The 21,005-nt window shown below is 38.6% G+C and overlaps 1 protein-coding gene across 1 annotated transcript in view; it reads left to right on the top strand.

The window, feature by feature from the left end:
• Positions 1 to 21,005, top strand: part of Fmo-1 (Flavin-containing monooxygenase 1) — a 401,881-nt gene that overhangs the window by 333,618 nt on the left and 47,258 nt on the right. The window contains exon 6 of the mRNA XM_067139395.2: positions 14,487 to 14,650. Coding sequence (XP_066995496.2) covers positions 14,487 to 14,650 — 164 coding nt within the window. The remainder of the gene's footprint in view (positions 1 to 14,486; positions 14,651 to 21,005) is intronic.

Below are 21,005 nucleotides of genomic sequence, written 5' to 3'. Positions count from 1 at the left end.
TAACATGTTAAGTTTTTGAGATATACAGTATAAATTCTCATTTTAGTCTTTCACCCCCTTTTTAGTTCCCTTAAGTGGAGTTTTCAAAAACAAATCACCTAGGTTTCTTTACATTTACAGTAGATTCCAAATACCACTTTTTACTTCTGTAACATTTACGTTTCTCATATATTCTGAAGATATGGTCTTTCAAAATATTCACCCAAATTTGTCACTCCTGTTTAACAGCCAATAATTGGATTTTCTAAAAACAAAAACAAACGTGTTTCTTTATTTTTAAGGAGATCCCATGTAGAAATTTTCAGTTCTGTAATATCCTCAGTTTTTGAGATATATGTATCCTCATTAAAGTCATTCAACCCATTATTCACCCTTTTTACCCCTCCTATTTGGATTTTAAAAATATACTTGTTCTTTTATTTATAAAGGAGAATCTAAATATCAACTTTTACAGGTGCAAACTCTTAAAGTTTTGAGATATAGATACACACATTTTAAGAATCCACCCCCCCTTTTAACCCCCACCCCCAAATTATTGGGATTTTTCAAAAGAAGTAAAGTGTTTCTTTATTTGTAAAGGAGATCCCAAATACCAATTTTCATTTTTGTAATATCTTCAGTTTCTGAGATATAAGTATCCTCATTAAAGGCATTCAACGCCTTTCTCACCCCTCCTATTGGGATTTTCCGAAAACCAAAATACATGTATGTTTATTTTTACAGGGGATTCTAAATACCAATTTTTTACATCTGTAAACTCTTAAAGTTTTGAAATATAGAAACCCTCATTTTAAAAATTCGCACCCCTTTTCACCCCCCACTATTTGGATTTTCTAAAAACGAAAAAATACCTTTTTCTTAATTTTTAAAGTGGATCCCAAATACCAATTTTCAGGTCTGTAATATCTTCAGGTTCTGAAATATAAGTAGCCTCATTATAGACATTCAACCTATTTTTCACACTTTCCACCCTTCCTATTGGAATTTTCCGAAAACAAAAAAAACGTGTTCTTTATTTTTAAAGAAGATTCTAAATACCAATTTTTACATCTATAAACTTTAAAAGTTTTGAAATATATATAAACTTCTCCTCAGGTCTGGCGCAACCGTGGAACAATGTAACACATCGTACACTATCAGGAGTAACAGTCCGTTTCCATTTATTACGGTCTGGGTTACCGGCACGTCGTTCACTTCTCCGCCTTCCTTTGACTAATGTGCATATACATGCTAGACAGCAATGGCGTATGGAACGACGTCGCTGGGGACAGGAATGGCAGCAGATAGTGTTCTTGGATGAATCCAGTTTCTTTTTGTTTGAAAATGATGGCCGCATTTTGGTTCCCCGCGGACAGGAGGAGAGGCATCACATTGACTGCATTCGCACAAGACGTACAGAGTCAACTCAAGTCCTTATGATGTGGGGTGCTATTGGGTACAACCACAAATTACAGTTGGTGCGTGTCCAAGGCTCAGTGACAAGTTTGACCAACGTGAATGACATTCTGCGACCCGTAGCCACACCCTTTCTGCTCGACACCCCAGAAGCCATATATGTGCAGAACAATGCCCGACCACATGTTGCTGCTTATTGTCACAGGATGTCAGACCCCTGACTTGCCCCGCCCGATCACCGAACTTGTCGCCAATCGAAAATGTGTGGGGATATATTCAAACGACGGATTCGGCGCTGTGACCCAATGCCAAACAGCAAGGATGAACTGCGGAACCAGATGAATGCAGCGTGGATGGCTACACCCCAGGACGCCATTCGCGCCTTATACGCGTCGATGCCATCACGCATGGAGCAAGTTATCAGTGCCCATGGACGACCAGTGCCTACTAGGCAATAGCACACAAGCTGAACCTAGATGACTGAAATGCTAATGGTTTCTGTAGAACATACTAATGGACATGTCCTGTGAATATGAGCTTCCTATCCCTAGTCTTTCAAGGTGTCCTTTTTATTAACATGAGTGTAGCTAAACTGTGGCATTGACATGGGAAAGGTAGTAAGTAATAAAAAGTTAATTTTACAGGAGAAGAGAAAAGTAGTGTAGCAAATGATATTGAACAAATATCATGTAAAATCAAGGAGTTATCCATTTATCAATTTAACACACAAAGTTGTGTTAATTATGTTTCACGCACAATTTATGCCATAAAATACATTATGAAAACTCACTGTCTAAACAGTTCGTCAGCTGACGCCTATGATACAAGTACAAATTTCACGGTATAACGCAAGATATTTTTCATCGAAGAAATCCAGCATCGCCAAAAATTCCTTGTTTTTCGATTCGCTGATGGTTGGTCTCTTTCCAAGTGGTTGTAAGGGCTGTAAGGACCGCCCTCTTTTGAGGATGTTATTCTCCTTCCTCGGTTCTCTTTGAATGATTGCCTTGTCTTGGCTGATGGAAATTCAGCTCATGAAATACTTATTCGGCTCACAGGGCTAATCTTAAGGTGTTGAGTATTGAAATAGTTTTTCCTTTCCGTGGTGAAGTCGCAAAAATTCCCAGGTGGCATATGATTAAATTAAATGGTTGAAAATTTTCAGCCTCTCTCATCATTTCCGCAACTTCTTTTGGGACCATGGTTGGGCACGCGTAATACATGTTAATAAAAACAAAGAACTAGTATGAAAGACATGTCAAGATGCTGGCAATATCGACTTACCATTTTGAATGGAACAGGGTTCGGAGACATTCTGTCAACTGAAATATAACTATGGCGGACAGTGCATAAACGCAGAATACGAGGCTCGCAGCGAACGTGAATTTAGCGGTAAATTTCCGTAGTGTGGAAGTTCAGAGTGTATTACATCACCTCTACCAGTGCAGTGGTTCCAAGTGAGTTTTAGTGAAGTGATTAGTGAGAGCAAAAGGCAAAAATTTAATAAAATAAACCGGCAGTGGTTGCGTGGTTGTTGGCACATAAGTGGTCGCGTCTGAGTGTTTCCATCACCCGATAAATTTTATGTTTTTCTAACTAGTTTAATCAAGTGCATCTGTCAATGAAATGGATGTGTTCATGGATATGTTCCTTATCATATAATATGAACACAAGTAGTTCACCATTTATTACAGCGTCATTTTCCAGCATAATATTCAAGAATGAGAATTATGATGTGTCGTTCTGTTACAAGTTACAAAAGTGGTCGCATCATGTGCATTTCGCTGAGTTGTTCAATTACGCGTGCTGAACATTTCGCTCTCTTCACAACCAATGTTAAAATCGATTCAGTTGTTGTTTGTTTTTTGTTTAATTCCTTTCTTTTTTATATTTCTCGAGAAGTGGACTTATAGCGTATTTGTTTCAAAAATTTGTAATCAAGAAATAGAATATGAAGCAATGCAATGCAAGGATTTGCTTATAAAGTAATGCACTGTACAAATTATACATATAAATACCCCATGAAAATTAGACAACTTGTAACTGACAACAAAAATATTACAGATTTTAGTTACCGTTTCAAGACTATAATCGTTGTCTTTTCGACCGGAACAGTTCATTCATCATAGTCGTCTCCGACCTGTTCGATGCCACAGTTTTTACAAAATTGGACGAAAACGCCTCAGGGGCATAGTTTCGCGGGAAAGTTCAGGTGCAGTGCCGTCTGATGCCCAAAAACCCTTTGCATTTGTATACGAAACTTTCCAAATTGCAGTCAAGTAAAGAAGACCAAACGAGCAAAGAATCCTTCCTTATGCGTACTAGGCATCTCATTCTCGTTCGTACTCACCCTTTATCTGTGCCATTTTAATGTTTATCTGAGGTTGATGTGCCTTTCCTTCGATGAGCTTGATGTTCAATGGATGCCCCACACCGTGCAGTTGTCCTTTCCAATATAACGCGGCACTGGTGCACGTTGCTCCTCTTCCAGCTCTTCACCCGATACCCTGAATCAGTATCATGATCACTTTTTTTACAATGTCCCTCTCCCCTTCCCTTTCACTGTCATAAGCCAATTTGGCACCAAATTGTGCTAAATCACTTCCACCAACCGTATTTCTTAGTTGTTTAAGTTTCTCTTTCACGTCATCCATCCGTTGAAAGATTTGCTCTTCTTGCGGATTAGCCATTGAATAACTACAATATTCAATATATCACTAGTGAATGTATACCCTGACATTTAAAGTAACACATTGGAGATACATTATTGTGTTCTAATAATGTAGTAACTCTATAGGTCGCGTGCTGAGCAAATCCCTCAACTGCATAGTAAGAACAAAAATAATTATTCTCTAGTGGTCGGCTAACTAAAACTGACCATGCCGTGTGGAAGAGAATGGATTGACACATGAATACTAGAGGAGAAGGAAGCTGAGCACAACAACTGAACAATGAACATACTTCATTTCGAGAAGTGAGGCATTCTTTCACCACGCGACCACTGCCGTGTTAATAATGCCACGCAAGGGTGAAGCAAGTGCCAATGGAAGTCACAGTTAAGCAGGTCGTACAGGAAGCGCTGAGCAGCAAACAGACACTTGGCACGCTTGCCAACCTCATCCAGGACCATATATCAAAGTCAGTTTTTGAACAGTTAAAGGAGACTATTAATTTTAATACGAATGTAATTCAAGAACTTATGAGAGCTCTGGAAGAGCGGGACAAAATAATCACTGATTTGAACTGAACTGGGGGATGAAACTGTCTATTTGGAATATTATCAAAGAAGGCAGTGCCTACGTGTGTTCGGTACACCTGAAACTACGGACGAGAACACTGAAAACTTAGTTCTTGACATTGCGAAAGAAATCGGAGGTCAGTCCTTTTGTGGATGACATTGATAGGTCTCACGGGCGTCCGCGACCTATAATTGTCAAGTTAACATCATACCGCAAGAGAAACGATATGTTCATGAACAAAAAACCTATGGCCTCCAATAAAACCATCTGCGAGGACCTGACTCCAGCAACACTCCGACTTCTTCAGGATGCAGTCTCAAAATTTACCATCCAGAAAGTATGGTCTAGAGATGGGGTCGTATACAGTATATTAAAGAAGGGAACCGTAAAATAGCCATAACTAATCGTTTAGCTTTGAACAATATTCACTTGTCATGAGCAGATTCTCTGCAATAGTCATTTTAATTCACCTAAGTTAATTTTATAATTTTCCACATAGTTGTAGTTTCGATTTAGGTACTAATATTATAGTTGTATTAGGTACTTCTCAGTATTTATTTATCCATTTATTTATTTACTTATTTATTTATTTATTTATTTATTTATTTATTTAATTAATTAATTATTTAATTATTTATTTAACTTTCAAGTTGTCAGCATGAAGCAATCAGGAAACAAATATTTCTAATTTCAGCCTGCTTTCGCTACTGTCCCAGACAGGTCATTATCCCGTCGTGCCAGCCCCTCTCACACTACCGCTAACCGTCTCAAAGACATCCTTGCGCCGTAACCTACTTCCCTACAAATAGCGCATGTCAATTGTCCCACATTTCCCAGAATTCTCCGAAATAGCATGCTCTAATGATTTCAGAGTCATGGCTGCGTCAGCACTAGTTAAAATGAGTGGATACACTTTAGTTAGGAACGATAGAGAGGGAAAGCCTGGAAGCGGAGTCGGAATATTCGTACGTGATGATTTGAAATATAAGGTAATATTTAAATCGCCAAGTGAATACTCTCACAGACTGAAGTTCTCGTATTTCGCTCAGTGTAAACGTGGTCCCCATAGTTGCGCGTGAGATGAATCAAGAATAGTGCTTGCAGCTCATCGAGCTCTACAAAAATCGAGATTTTATGTGGAATCCGAAAAACCAAAACTATTTCAATCGCAATAAAGGGGAAGATGCGTGGAAGGAAATTAGTTATCAACCAAACATTCCTATTTCTACAGTGAAATGGAAGATGAAAGCGCTACTGGGATCATATCGAAACGAAAGATCGAAATAAAGTCAGAGCAGAGTCAATATGGATCAGGTAAGGAATTACTATTGGTTTATAATGAAAAATTGTGTCATTTCATTACTATTTGAACCTACCTGTACCTATTTCGAAGCATCCAAGCATCCACTGACCGGCACGAAAAACGCAACACTTCAATTTCTTACAAAAACTTACATTTATTATAACTTTATGACACTCTTATGACACTAATCTGCTATATGATGATGACATATTTCAGTACGGTTCCATGTAGGTGCCTGACAATGAAATTCAATGAAATAACAATGAACAAAGACGATTATAAGCAAATTAAGCCTGAGATGCACATTTCAAGGAAACTTTTAGTAAGCTCATGAAGGAAATGCACTTCTGTTTTGATTTTATACACTTCACACTTCACTTCACAGACCTCGAAGACGATCTAGGAGACATCTGTTTGCATCTTCAAAAACGTGTATTGCCACCTCTTGTAACAATGACGACATTCAATCTTTCAGACAAGCTCCTGATTAATGCTGCTATGTCGTGTTGAGGAATCATCCTATGCAAACACGTGTCATTGAAAAGGGAACAATTCAAAGCACAGCAATAAGCGCTATGAGAGCGGGAACACATTATTGGCTTACATCCAGTTTGCGAGGGAAAATGCAATGCAATTGAGGCTAGTGCAATCAACAATCCAGTTTGAGCAATCAACAGTCGACACTTCATTGTTTGCTCGCAATGGGACCGTACTACAACATTTCATCATCATACAGTATATTAGCGTCATAAAATATATTTCAGATTTTATCGTGCCGGTCAGTGTATGTTAATAACAACTTATTGACTTATTAACAACTTTCGCCTGTTAATTTTTTAATTTTTTGGTCATTTTGATATTTTTTGGTCATCTATGTCTTTTAAAGAAATAATTGTGTAATTATATACTTGTTAATGCCAATATTTTATAACTAAATGTTCATCCTTGCCATAACGTGAAAACGGTATCATGTACTTGAGGTTCCCTCTTCTACTTAGCATTAATTCTAATTTACATTGTTTTCTATCTCCTACCCCAAAAATGTATTCCCGCTCACGCCTCCTTAGCAGTTAATTCAGATACCTATGTTTATGGCGCAATAAATAGGAATAGGTTTTGTAAAAAGAAGATAATGTAACTAGTACTTCGTTACGTTTTTATTAAAGGTGCTATAAATAACACTGATTAAGTAGCAAATAAATATCGTCGTTGCCGGGGCAAAACCTCCTATGTGATAATATTTTTGGAGATATACTGACCCGCAGCACATACATTATGAAGAGCGAGAATGCCTTGACCATCTTGACACAATATTGCACCTTAGATGACAGAACGTTACCGGCCAAATTTCTAAGCTAAAATATTTCACATAGGAGGTTTTGTCCCGGCAGCGACGATATGTAGTACTAACACAAGAAAGTATATTCTTCCACACACTGACGAGATACACGAATAAAAATGGTTTGCATATCAAAATATAGAGTTCTTGAGGAGCAGGGATACCCCAAATGCAACTTTGGACACAGCTACCACGACAGTAAGTACCTTCGTATCAATGCATTATAATTTCATTAATATAGGTTTTGCCATTGCAAACTGTTATTTAACACAAAACAATCTGCCAAATGAGTTCGAATATTCTTTGCACGTTCGGATGACCTCCGCGGAATGTTGGGAATAGACCGGAAAGGTGCAGTAGGCTGATCAGTTCTCCACGTTCCTTATGTGATTATTCGACGCGTGTCAACGTCGACCATGCCGGGGTTTTCATATGATCCAGATGAAGAGCTGCTGCGTAGAAAATTGTGTAGATTAGACAGTAGCCATTGTCACTTTTAATGCTGTTTGTGGGTCCAATAGCATTGGTTTTCTCAGACTCGGAAAACGGCACTGAAAATTCCGAAAGCATTTTCAACAACTCGGCGAGCTCTCGAATGACGGTAGTTGAATATACGTTCAGGCGAACCACTTGCTGGGTTCCCATAGAATGACTTCATAGTGTAATCACTGAAACTAAATGCCTTCTCTTCTAATATGTAGGGCACATCTACATACAGTACGGTATTTGAAAGAGTTTTGGGGAAGGTAAATCCAAATTTCGGTTCTCTAACTTTTTGTACAGATCTGTATTTTTTTAATTCTCCGCCATCCGATATTCGGCCCCGGCATCCAACGGCAGCATATATGAAATTACAGTTTCCATCGAATAAGCCAGTTATAACGACACAGAAAAAATGTTTTTAGTTATAGTACTCCGTCCCTGAATTAATGGGAGCTTGAATGGTGATGTGCTTGCCATCAATTGCACCAATAACGCGAGGAAAGTTACATTTTTTTCAAATTCGTTGGAAATCTGGAGCCACTACTCAGTAGAAGACGGCATCTTAAAAAAATTAAAAATATAACCAAATTTATTTCACTATAATCCATAAAATCATAAAAAAAATGATCCTGCACTACCGTTGTTTCAAACTTCTTTAATCGTTATTATTATTAATTGTCACATTCCACTAATGACCAACGACTCTTTTTTGTTTTAGGAACCTCAGGAAGGGACTGATAACCGCTCATTTGATGTAGACACCCCGACACTCGGTAATTCGTCACAGAATACTCCTGCTTCACAAAAGATACTTTCTCTGATGAATTCTGCTCCTAGTTCCACTGCACAAGATGACACGTTTGCTCCTCCATCGGTAAAACGTGACCGCAAAGGCAAAAGAGTTGGGCAGGAAGATCAAACTCAAGCAATTATGAGTACAGCACTGCAAGTTTTACAATCATCGGTCAGTACATCAAGTGACCCGTACCATACTTATGCGTTGCACTTGGCAAATAAAATACGAAAATAAGACCCTCGCACATTTGCAACTGGGAAAAGAGCGATTGAGAACATAATTTATGAAGCTGACATGGGTATGATATATGGCTCCCAACGCCTACAGAGTAACGGTCCAGCATCACTCAGTATTTCCATTAGTGGGCAGACAAGACCACGTTCAGAAGGCACAAGCCCTGAACATTTGGATTCGTCATATTTAGATGGGCTATTGCGCTTGTGAATAATTTCACTTGGTTTGTGATTTTTTCTTCCATTACTTTTTTCTTTTTTGGTATTTTACCCCTTTTTGTATTGATCTACAAAAATTAACAAATATATCAAACGTTCTTTTTTAAATGGGTGCGGTTTTGGCTACAAAATGTATTTCTAAATTGAATTAATCTTGTGTGATTCTTAATTATTAGCATTCTTATTTGTTCATTTGACTTTTTTAAATACTTACATAATAACGAGTCGAACTGCTGTTTTAAATTTGATTAATTTTTATCCTTACCTTCATATAATCCTGAAGTGTTTTAATCAACGCATCACAAACTTCTGGGACTATGTTTGATATTGTGCACCTTGACATTTTAAATAAATACTGCATACTTGTGTACGAATCACCACTTGCTAAGAAACGCAGTGTGACCGCCAACATTTATCTCACTGTTATTGCTTCTCTGAATATTGTGTTTTTTTTTTTCAACTTTTTGACTAATCAGTGAAACGAGATGTTCAAAATCTTGGGTACTCATGCGGACGAAGTTCTTAATTGTATCATCAATGGGTTCCTGTACCATTTCTTTCACAAGGCTGTTTCCAAATTGGCTTCTTCCAAGGAATAATTGTTTGCTCCACCATCGTCGAGGTCACCGATTTTTCTTCTCGCCTTTCTTGATCAAAACTGACATTGATATGATGGAAAACGTGACTGCAGCGGCTGGAAGAACAAAACAAGTTTCCATGTTGGCTGCAAAACCAGACATGAAGCTTTCAGGCTTGTAGAAGGCGACTCACCTCACTCGCGCTATTTTTCGCTCTGAATTGCGCTCTGTTTTTAGTAGTGCGAAATTTCACTCGAAGCGAGTAAGTTTCGCCCGAGCGACTTTCGCGAGGGAGTTTCGCTAGTGTAAACGCAGCTTAACAACTCATTTGTACCGGTGACCATACGTTCCTAGATTTCTCTCTCGGCTGAAATTGGGGACATATGTAACCTAAACCTATTCATGAGAATGTGCTGAAAATTTTACTTATACGTGATTAATTTATTCTAAGAAGCGCCCACAGATGTTAATTATAAATTTAAATAAATAAAACTGAATGCAAGATTAGTTTAGATTTTTCGATATTTGGTTTTAATAATATTAAATACTATAAATTCATTTAATAATGTTAAAATAATTTTATGATAATTTAAATTTCAGTTAAATTACATTTTATGTTAGTTTTAAATATATTAAATTTACTTTTAATTTTAAGTAGTTATACTGCCCAATATATTATATTTATGCAGGTGAATAATTGTATGGTTTGGCATAATAGCAGGCTTCATAGCCTGAGCCCCACCATGTCTAGAAAGTAATAAATAAATAAATAAATAAATAAATAAATAAATAAATAAATAAATAAATAAATAAATAAATAAATAAATAAATAAATAAATAATAGCTATTAACAAGGTTTGCATGCAGTTGACAGTCAACAAATGGCAAAGGTTATACCTAACTCCACCGGAGGCACGGGCTGACTTATACCGTCTCCATGCCAAACCTCGTGAACTTAACACAAGTCCCATCCTGCGTCAATGGTAGAAGCAAATCTATAATACCAGTTTACTTGCTACCTTTTCCATGTCATTTGTAAGAGCGTTTCCTACTTTCTCCATGACAAAAGGAAATTTCGACTTTTTTTTCACTTACTAGTTACCTTTTCCATGTCAACGCCTCAATTTGTCACTTTTCTCCTGCATTCTGTAGTCTTCCTGGACAATAATGAAAAGGAAACGAATGGCAAGGTGAAACGATAATAAACGAGTTTATTATACAACTTGTATCCTTACCTGGTGGTCCTGGGTTTGATTCCTGGCCATTAAGGAATTTTTACCTAGATCTGAGGACTGATCCTCCCAGCCTATGCGATTAAAGCTGAGGGGCCATCTGACGGTGAGAAAGTGCCCCCAGTGTAGAATACCAAGTGGATTCGTCTTGCCGACCATATGACACTCCGTAATCTGCAGGCCTTCGGGTTGAACAGCGGTCGCTTGGAAAGCCAGCGCCCTTCGGGTCTATTTGGCCATGGGGTTCTGCTTATATTTAATCTGTGTATTTCATGGAACGGAACAGATAACAGTTGAAAGAAAGAGAAAATGGCATGAGACAATAAAAGAGTAGAAGTAAGACGCTTACGCGCTTCCAAACCGCCACGCCCGTGTAGAAGTGAAGGATGCCTACCACTCGACAAGCGGTGATGCAGTCAGTCGCAAACAAATTGCCAACAGTGCTATTTTCTCGTTAAATGAAGACCAATGCCATATAACTTTTAGAGGGTGTCTCTTTATTTTTAAGTAGACCTACCTCCCCAAGTTTGAACAAAATCGCTGACCCCATAGGTCTACCCTTATTAGTGCCCAGATTACGTCGATATTAATAATATTTATTTATTTATATTTCTTGATACTTCCTTGAAGGAATCGTAGTTCAATCCATTGATTGGTCGGCTTGGTATGCAGACGCCTCGGAATGTCTGCGTCGTTGTTGAGAATGTGTCTCAGGTTGCTTCAAGGCTTCGGACTCCCCATTAATAATATTTCTGACCACGTTTTCTAACACTTGCTCAAGCTCAGTTTCAAAATTATAATAATATAATTCCATAAAGAGTGTACTTTGTGTTGAAATGCATCTTTACTGATGTTAAATGTTTCCTGAGAAATATCAAATATCAAATGGCCGAAATGATTTTAGTAGGTGGGCAATAACCAAGCTTATAGTTTTATATGACTGATGGCATCGTGATCATAGCCACAGATTCATCAATTTTACTTAAATTTCGAACCACATTTATATAACTTTCGTTACAAAAACCCTATGTGCATTGGCCGGTGGCGATGCCACTTATTATGTCTCATCAGAATTTTACGGCAAGCAAGTTAGTGAAGTTTATAATTTCAACGAAAGTTAGGCCACAGTGGACAAGATTAAAATTTACTCAAGGGATTATACGAGAGTTTTAATTACTAACACATGAAATGTCCTATTAAGTTCTTTAATTTGTAGTATATTAACATTGAGAACTGAAGTTTTAGAGAGCCATATGAACATATTATTGAACTTAACCCTCGACTCTTATCGTCGGGTCAGCAACGACCCGATCGACTTTCATGGCGTTATACTTTTGTGCACTTTACTTTTACATTGCTGTGGCCGCAGGTATTCCTTTTTAATTGTTTACTTTACCAGTTACTAGCAGAATTCGGTATCAGCAAATTATGATTTGAGCTGGTGAAATACATCGGGTCACGAATGACCCGAGGATAGTGTTAACATATTTGATACTTCACTTTCTAATTGGATGTTAAACCGAATGTTTGTACAATGAGTGAAAAGCATATTGATGAGTGGCTTAATGATGATGACGTAGACGAACTTAGTGATGGTGAGTGTGTGTTTAGTGAACATGATCCTGAGAGCGAACAAGAAATATAGGATGAAGATGCTAATAACATATCACAGTTTCTTCCAGGACACAGTAATTCTCGCCAGAGTGAAGATCTTCCAGAACAACGAACTCCTCCTATATGCCCCAAACAGGCCGATGGACAGGATTCTGGAACACAGTGACAAAAGTTATTAGATCAGCCAAAGGGATAAATGTATACGGTAAATATCGTTTCAAATGGAGCACTGCAGCTCAAAAACTAGACAGCATAGTATAATCAAGGTAAAGTTGCCTTAGCCCAGAGGGGAAACAAAGTTAGTTCAGTCTAATTAACCTGTAGATTTTTGGCAATTGCTTTTTGATGAGGACATGTTGAATATGACTGTCACCCATGCGAATGCCAAAAATATGAATGGCATCTGTTAGTGGGATTCTTCAGGAGAAGAATGTGCTCACAATGAGAAGAGAAAGATCCTTTGTAAAGTGACTTAACCTTAGAGGGACACTTCATCAGGCTTCATTTGCATTCAAGACTGTTGAATAAATATCTGTGTTGTAATAGTTACAACAATAGCAAGAGGAAGAGAACTGTCCACTGCCTTTAGCAGTTCCTGGTGAGAACATTATTGAGGAAAAAGTTTGGGTTTCACTGTATTTGTATGATTTCACTTTTGTTGAAAGATCTTTTGTATTGTTGATGTGTCATGTAAATAAAATTTTTGTACGTCTGGATTAAAGAGTAAGTGCATTATTTCACAAAGAGGTCTCGTGGCTTCGTACGAGGACCACTTTAAACAAGTGCTGCAACTTCACAATAAAAATATCCGAAGGTATTTTCTCATCTACTTATTTCAAGGGAAAGTGGTCAGTCTTCTATAACATTAAAGAAATATTAGGACCCATAGTCCAACAATCGTAGAGTAATAATTCTGCAATACTTCCATTATTTGTTCTTTTTGTTTTGGATTAATAATAATTTCGTGTGGCTACTTCTAGCCGAGTGCAGCCCTTGTAAGGCAGACCCTCCGATGAGGGTGAGCGGCATCTGCCATGTGTAGGAAACTGCGTGTTATTGTGGTGGAGGAGAGTGTTATGTGTGATGTGTGAGTTGCAGGGATGTTGGGGACAGCACAAACACCCAGCCCCCGGGCCAATGGAATTAACCAATGGAGGTTAAAATCCCCGACCCGGCCAGGAATCGAACCCCGGACCCTCTGAACCGAAGGCGAGTACGCTGACCATTCAGCCAACGAGTCGGACTGTTTTGGATTCACACAGTGACATATTTCGGATCACACTAGACCCGAGGATAGAGTTAATGGAGTTAATGTCATAAAATCCATGATAGTAACTAAGGGTTAAAACATTTCATCGTTTTATATTTCTCCCTTTATATTACGTTAACTGTGAATTGCTTGTGCTTGACTGCAGATGCATCTTGAAAAGTATTTAGCTGTACAACACTTCTTCATAAAGTGAATTCTGGATGTTAAGGAATATTATATACTTTTCTCCATCTATTCGACTCCTTGGGTGCATGGTCAACATTGAGGCTTCAGTTCAGAGGGTTCCGCGTTCGATTCCAGGCAGGGTCGGGGATTTTAATCACATCTGAGTAATTCTTCTGGCTCGGGAACTGGGTGTCTGTAAACACGCAGTAGTAATTACATCCCTCCACATAGGGTTGCGTCAGTACGGGCATCCGGCCGTAAAACGGCCAGATCCACATATTTATTACACGGTTCGAATCCGCTACCCCAGGTGTGGGGAAAAAAGCACTAATAGAAGAAAATGGTATATTATTTCTCTATGCGAAATCAGACTTAGGAATTTCAATGAATGAGAATTTGTTTTAAATTATTACTTTGGAAAATATTTCGATGAGTGTTACGACTGAAGAAAAGGTTGGAGGTATTTTCGAATAACATGAACTAATGGTACCCATCCATGTTATATGTGAAGAAATTTGAGAAAATCGACTTGAAATGATCATTTTTACATTTTATAGAGTTACAATGTATGTTTGTATTCCTCCAGATTCCTAATTGTATTACTATGTGGTTTTCTTCAGGTTTCCGTTACGACTTCCCCTTTCTGGATGAGAAGTGTAAGGTCCGTGTCGAGGACAATCACGTTCGACCTCTGTACAAGCATTTCATTCACATAGAGTACAACACCCTCTGCTTCATCGGACTGCCATACTACGTGTGTGCATTCCAGCTCTTCGACCTCCAGGTGATTATCATTTATTACAAAGTACATCTTTCGTCTAGTCATCCATCTTCCTTCAGTGTATAATGAATATCACCGCAAAACATTCAGAATAGTCAGATGAATTCGGTGCACACTTAATCATGGACTTAAGAGGCAAGTAAATTCAGTATGACTGTTGAGGATAATAAATGCATACATTCACACAGGGTGGCCCAAAAATCAGTTAACATTAAATTAACAGTTAACAGCAAATTAAAGAAAGTTCCCTTGGCTGGGGGATTCGGTGTTTGTTCTGACCACAACATTCCTCCAACTCATACACTACACACAGCACTATGCCCTACCACACTACGCAGTATTCCGTACGAGGGAGACGCTACCCACTCTCGCCGGAGGATCTGCCTTACAAGGGCTGCACCAATCTAGAAACAGTCACACGAAATTATTCCTCCTGTCGAGCCATACAATAAATGCAACACAATCCGCTGAGACCATATCCAACTTAGCTCAATCTGTTCATTGTGTATTTCCTTCATTTGCTCGCATGTGCTTGTATAAGCAATCGTTCTCACTACTATCATGTCGATTCTTTTGCTGGTGCGACGTAGTGTTTACAGTGTAGCATGTCTTCTGGTATAGGCTAGAGCAGTTTTGTTACTTTCATTGATATGTCTCTCTCGTATGAAAATGACTGAGGTATGAGTGATGCTAGTAATGCCATCCCTTATGCAGCCAATCCCTGCTATGAATGGTGTGAAAATGTTGCTCATAGGGTTGGTTGGTGCATGCAATTCGGTGGGCTTGGCAGACTGACATGTAATAGCAAATTCTGGCTCAGTGAGGAAAGCAATGGGAAACTACCTCACTCCTCATTTCCCTACTACGCCTCTTCATTGATGTCTAGACCATCTATGATAGCTGATGGTGGAGGATCCAACCAGTCTTAGGACTGAGAATTGAACATACATACATACATACATACATGCATACATACATACATACATACATACATACATACATACATACTGCCGATTGATTCCAGGATGTAAGTTTTATTTCTTAACTAAATCATTACTGAAAAACATAAGTTAACAGAAAATAACACACAAACTGACCACGCATAAACAGAAGTAGTTCCAGTAACATATCAAGAACAGCAATACGCCTTGTAAGATCGGACTGAGCAGCTCATACGTTAGAGAGCTGGTTTTCTGAGCCTAAGATGTCGGGTTCAATACTAACTCGGCCGTGTGGTATTTGAACATCAGCTATAGTGTAATATAGTGTACATAGGGCGATGATATTATTTAACCAGAGGAATGTCATATGAAATATAATGGTTACAATTTTTTCACTTGCCCTTAAACCCAGGATGAAAATAAAACTCGTAATAGAACATGAAAGTGGAAATACTGAATATACTCTATCGGCATATAATTGTGATAATAAATGCACACAATAAAATAGTATCCAGATAGCGGCAGCAAATATTAGCCTGTTTAATTAACACTGTTTACGTAAGCAAGAAGTGTTTAACAGCACTATTTACTATTCGGCGAGCACTCAAACCAATGAGGATAGGCGAAATTAATGAAACACAAATACCTAAATGCATCATGGTCAGAAATTTGATGTATCAGCAATTCTATGCTATGCAATGAGAGCAGAGGATACACCTGAAGTTATAAGACTAAAATATTTATCTTTTTGAATGTAATAATAGCATGCGTTGTAGTAAAGTTCGCATCTCAGGTATATTTTCTGGGGACTGCAGGGTTTAACTGGAATTTAGTTGGCTCAGGAATAAGATCGTTGCATCAAAATTTTTCACAGATATGTATTTCTCCTGTAGCGTTAATAATATTACCTCATTCCTTTCGACCTAGTGATAACTACCCCGAGAATTGGGAGCGTATATTTCTTAAACATGTGTCGGATGTCCAATCAAGTGTGAATGTAATTCCAGCTGATCGAGTATACTTAGTACTACCGCAGAATTCACACTGAATTTTGACCAGACGAATGTCATATATCAGCTGGGACTTGAACACCGACCAAGAGGATTCGTACAGGACTGTAATCACGTGCCTCACCAGGCAAGAAAAGAGCTACTAAATCATGGCACCAGTGGCCAGTATATAACCTTCCGTGGCTGGCGGAGCTGTTGAGGATCCAAGCAGCCTTAGCACGTAATGTAATGCAGAACTGCTTAGGGAATTCAACCAAAACCAACTAATCTGCTACAAAGTTTGTCTCTACTCCCTTTTATTTTACAAGTTGCTTTACGACGCACCGACACAGATAGGTCTTATGGTGACGATGGGAGAGGAAAGGGCTAGGAGTTCGAAGGAAATGGCTATGGCCTAAATTAAGGTACACCCCCGGCATTTGCCCGGTGTGAAAATAGGAATCCACGGAAACCCATCTTCAGGGCTGCCGACTGTGGGGTTCGAACCCACTATCTTCCGAGTACTGGATACTGGCCGCACTTAAGATACTGCAGCTATCGAGCTCGGTCTCTCTACTTCCTAATGAAGGCTGTTACATATTGTTCGAGTTTTTTTACAATGTTTTATTTTCTCCCAATTTGTCTAGTAAATGTGTAGATATTCTTGGTTCACTCGGAAAGACGTGGATTCGATTCTCACGAAGGCTAAAAATTTAAGAAACGAAATTTCCACAACGACTCTACCTCATCAAGTGTCGAGGTTACGGATAGTGGAAGCCTCTACCTTCCACCCCTCCAGGGGTCTTCATGGCCTGTATGGACATGAATTTGCTTTGCATTTTTTAGATATGAACGAAATACTAGTTGTATTTAAAATGAAACAGATCACGAAGTTTATAGGCTCATTTATTTTGATTATTACTTGTATCGTAGCCGGTCCCGCCGTGTAGGGGTAGCGTGGCTGTCTCTTGCCCGGAAGACCCGGGTTCTATTCGACATGGAGTTTTTTCTTGGACCTAAGGGCTGTTTCGAGGTCCACTCAGCCTAAGTGATTACAATTGAGGAGCTATCTGACTGTGAAATGGCGGCCCCGGTATAGGAAGCCGGGAGGATTCGTCGTTCTGACCACACGACACCTCATAATCTTCAGTCTTTCGGGCTGAGCAGCGGTCGTTCGTTAGGCCATGGCCGTTCGGGGCTGTTGCGCCATGTGGTTTGGTTTGGTTTGGTTATTACTTGCATCGCAACTAACAATATACGATGATATATTTGAAATGTTGAATTAACTTCATCACACACGTTAAGGAGTATAAATGTATCTGATAGTGCGCAGTATAACATCCATTATATCTTGTACTGAAATCAAAACCTTCCAAATTGGATGATATCCGAGAGTTGTTTGATGGTTACAAAGAACGTACATTAATAAAAAATGTCCAAATATACAAAATATCACTAATGTGCAACAAATCTATGATAAGTTACGATTTATCTTGCATCTCACATTAGTTGTCACGTAATTTCTAGTTAGATCTTGAAGCTAATGTCGGTACCATCAAGACATACAACTTCACTCCTTACATCAATTTAGATGCAGATTCCATCAAGAGAGTGGTATATTACGCACATCGGTGAAAATAAAAAAAGGATAACCGCGAGGAAGTAAGCTTGTAGTTCTGCCTTATTATTGATTACATGATCATAGCCATACTGTAAATTCCAACCTCATAGACATGACCCTTCAGTTTAAAAACCTCACCTACTTTGGCTGGGGATTGAGCCACGCCCTTACTTCGGTGGTAAAAACTAACCACCATGAGTTATTTAGAAGTATAGATAGCGCTACGGCCTTGCGTCTGTGCCTAACAGGCGACCGCTGTTCATCCTGAAGGCCAGTAAATTGCGAGTTGAAGATCATTCAGTGCAACGAGTACTCTGGGCTGTTTATCTTGAATTTCTAGACTACGGCCACTATGTCACAGATAGCTTTGCAATTGCTCTTACGAAGTCTGAGTGGATCTCCAGCCAGACCTCAGATCCAAGAAGAAATATCTCAACTGGCCAGGAATCGAACCGAGGGCCTCCGTGTAAGAAGCAGGCTTGCTAGCCTTAGAAAGCAGGACCACTTTATTCAGAAGTAACCTTTGCTAAAATCTCGGGATACAATCGGTGGTTCAAAGTTCATAAAGCTGTTATTTGCTACATATTGAACCGACGTAGAATTGAAATTTGTCAGCCTTTACCTAAAAATACAGATGTATACCACGAGATACTATTTACAGACCTCACTTTCATGAAATTTGTTGTCAAAACTATTAGACGTACCGGTATTTGAATATAAATAATGAAATAATTCAGGTGATTTACATGAAAGCTGTCAAGTGAACTCACTCTCAGACCTTGTGCAAGGCTATACGTGACGAAAACAGACAGGGAGGAAGGACTGACCAACTCGTCAGCTCTAATAAACACAATTGTGAATCTTTACCGTTCACAAAAACACCTGGTAATCTATTGTACAAAACGGGATTATGAAATTGATTATGATTATGAAATTCAGTAGATTTCAATTTTCTTCTCAGTGTACTTAACTGAATTCAGCACGCCACAGTATTGTCCTAATGATGAAAATGAAATTATTCAGAGCAAATGTACAATTCCACATGTGCTTGAAGATGTGCCAGAGGGTCAGTAACGGTCTTGGTTAAGTCTTTCACTCCCAAAAATATTTTACTCTATAACAGTCGTATGTATCTCACATTCATCACCTTTATGCCATCATGACGGAACTTTTTCTGTTGTACCAATACAAGATAGCCCGTACTAACTTGTTATTTGAAAAGAGCATTAATTGAAGTTCTCAAGGCGCTTCCCAGGCAAAAACAGCTAGGGATTGGTACAGGATGATAGGTTCTATTTACAATAAGTGAAGATGTACTTTGAATACTTGGTTTATTCAAAATTTTGGCAAGTTTGAAATTAATGTCATCTTGGTACAGTGAACAGCAATCTGCCGAATCGACTTCAAGAATGGTTCTCCAGGGACCTCGTACTCCAGTTTCCTCTCCGCAGTATGGGGTTGTACTCATACTCCAGGGTCTTCTCGTCACCATAGAATTAGACTCGTGCTCCCAAGTCCACTCGCGACCATAGAATCGAACCTGTACCCCGTACCTCAAGGTCTCGAATTTCTCGGAGGTCTACGGCGATCCTTATGCGGGGTAATCACTCGTGGCTTAGCGTTATACGTGTGTCAACAATCGTACAGTACCCGGGCACGTTCACAATCACTTGTCAAAAAAATTTGCATAGTACCGCCTTTAATTTACATAGGCAGACAACACGTTGTTAGGAATATGCCAGTAAACTTTGCTTGACACTTGCAGATAGAAATTAATGAATGTCAGTTCAAAATTTTAAACTGAAAATGCGGGTGGCGTTGATTCAAATAACGAAAATGTTACCAAAAAGTAAATAATGTAAGAACATAGTTTATGGTTATTCACAACTGAAAAACAATGAAACTAAACACAGTTCACTTGCTCCACACTGCCTGTGGTTACTTGCCACAAAGTAAAATTAATAATGTCGCACTTGACACACAAAAATAAGCTATTAACGAGTTTATCTGTACGACACTGCTAATAGCGATTAAATAAATAATTAGGCAGTCACTCTTAGCACAGTGAGTCGCATAAAATAACAAAGTCACTGAAGAATATTTAGAAGCAATTATATACAATTATGTGCAGACAACATTTCGAATCCAGTTACGATTAACACCATAATTGATTATCAGTTTAAGTCCCTCGTATTTAATAGTACGGTTGGCCCAGTCTATCGTACTCAAAGTTTATCACTAGTTAAGGAGCTGTTAAGTGTTGAATGGCAAAAAATATGCAAACACTTGTGTTACGATGATAGATCTCAAACACTTTCAAATATCCTAATTACTGAAATCTTGAATAATGTTCTAAAACTTACACAGCAACGAAATAAGTTAAAAACTTCATTTGGTTTTTGATCGAAGAAAACTTAAGTTACACAGTTCTAGAATTACATTAAGTTCAGTTCTCAGCGAGAGAATTTACAAGTCGCGTTTTACAATCACCACGTCATCACTTGACTTTATTTTTCGATGGGCAGAATAAGATAGGGTCTGACCAGGCAGAGCCCTTGTTGAGGAATGTCTGTCTCTCGCTGAGTAGCCCCATCTTTTATAATGTTAAGGCCTAAACGCAACATGATAACGTGATTATTTCAAAGTGGATTTACTCGAAAATCCCTCGATGGATTTTCTTGAGATTTGACTACAGGGACGTTCTTGTGATTGGCTACAGAATTGCGTATCTCCCAAGACGATACGACCATTATTACAAAAGTTTTGTACATTTCTGAATAGAAAATTATCGAATGCATGACTCATGG

The sequence above is a fragment of the Anabrus simplex genome, chromosome 2 (assembly GCF_040414725.1).
Source record: "Anabrus simplex isolate iqAnaSimp1 chromosome 2, ASM4041472v1, whole genome shotgun sequence".
NCBI lineage: Eukaryota > Metazoa > Arthropoda > Insecta > Orthoptera > Tettigoniidae > Anabrus > Anabrus simplex.
Note: the sequence above shows the minus strand (reverse complement) of the source record. Positions and strands in the feature narration are given on the sequence as shown.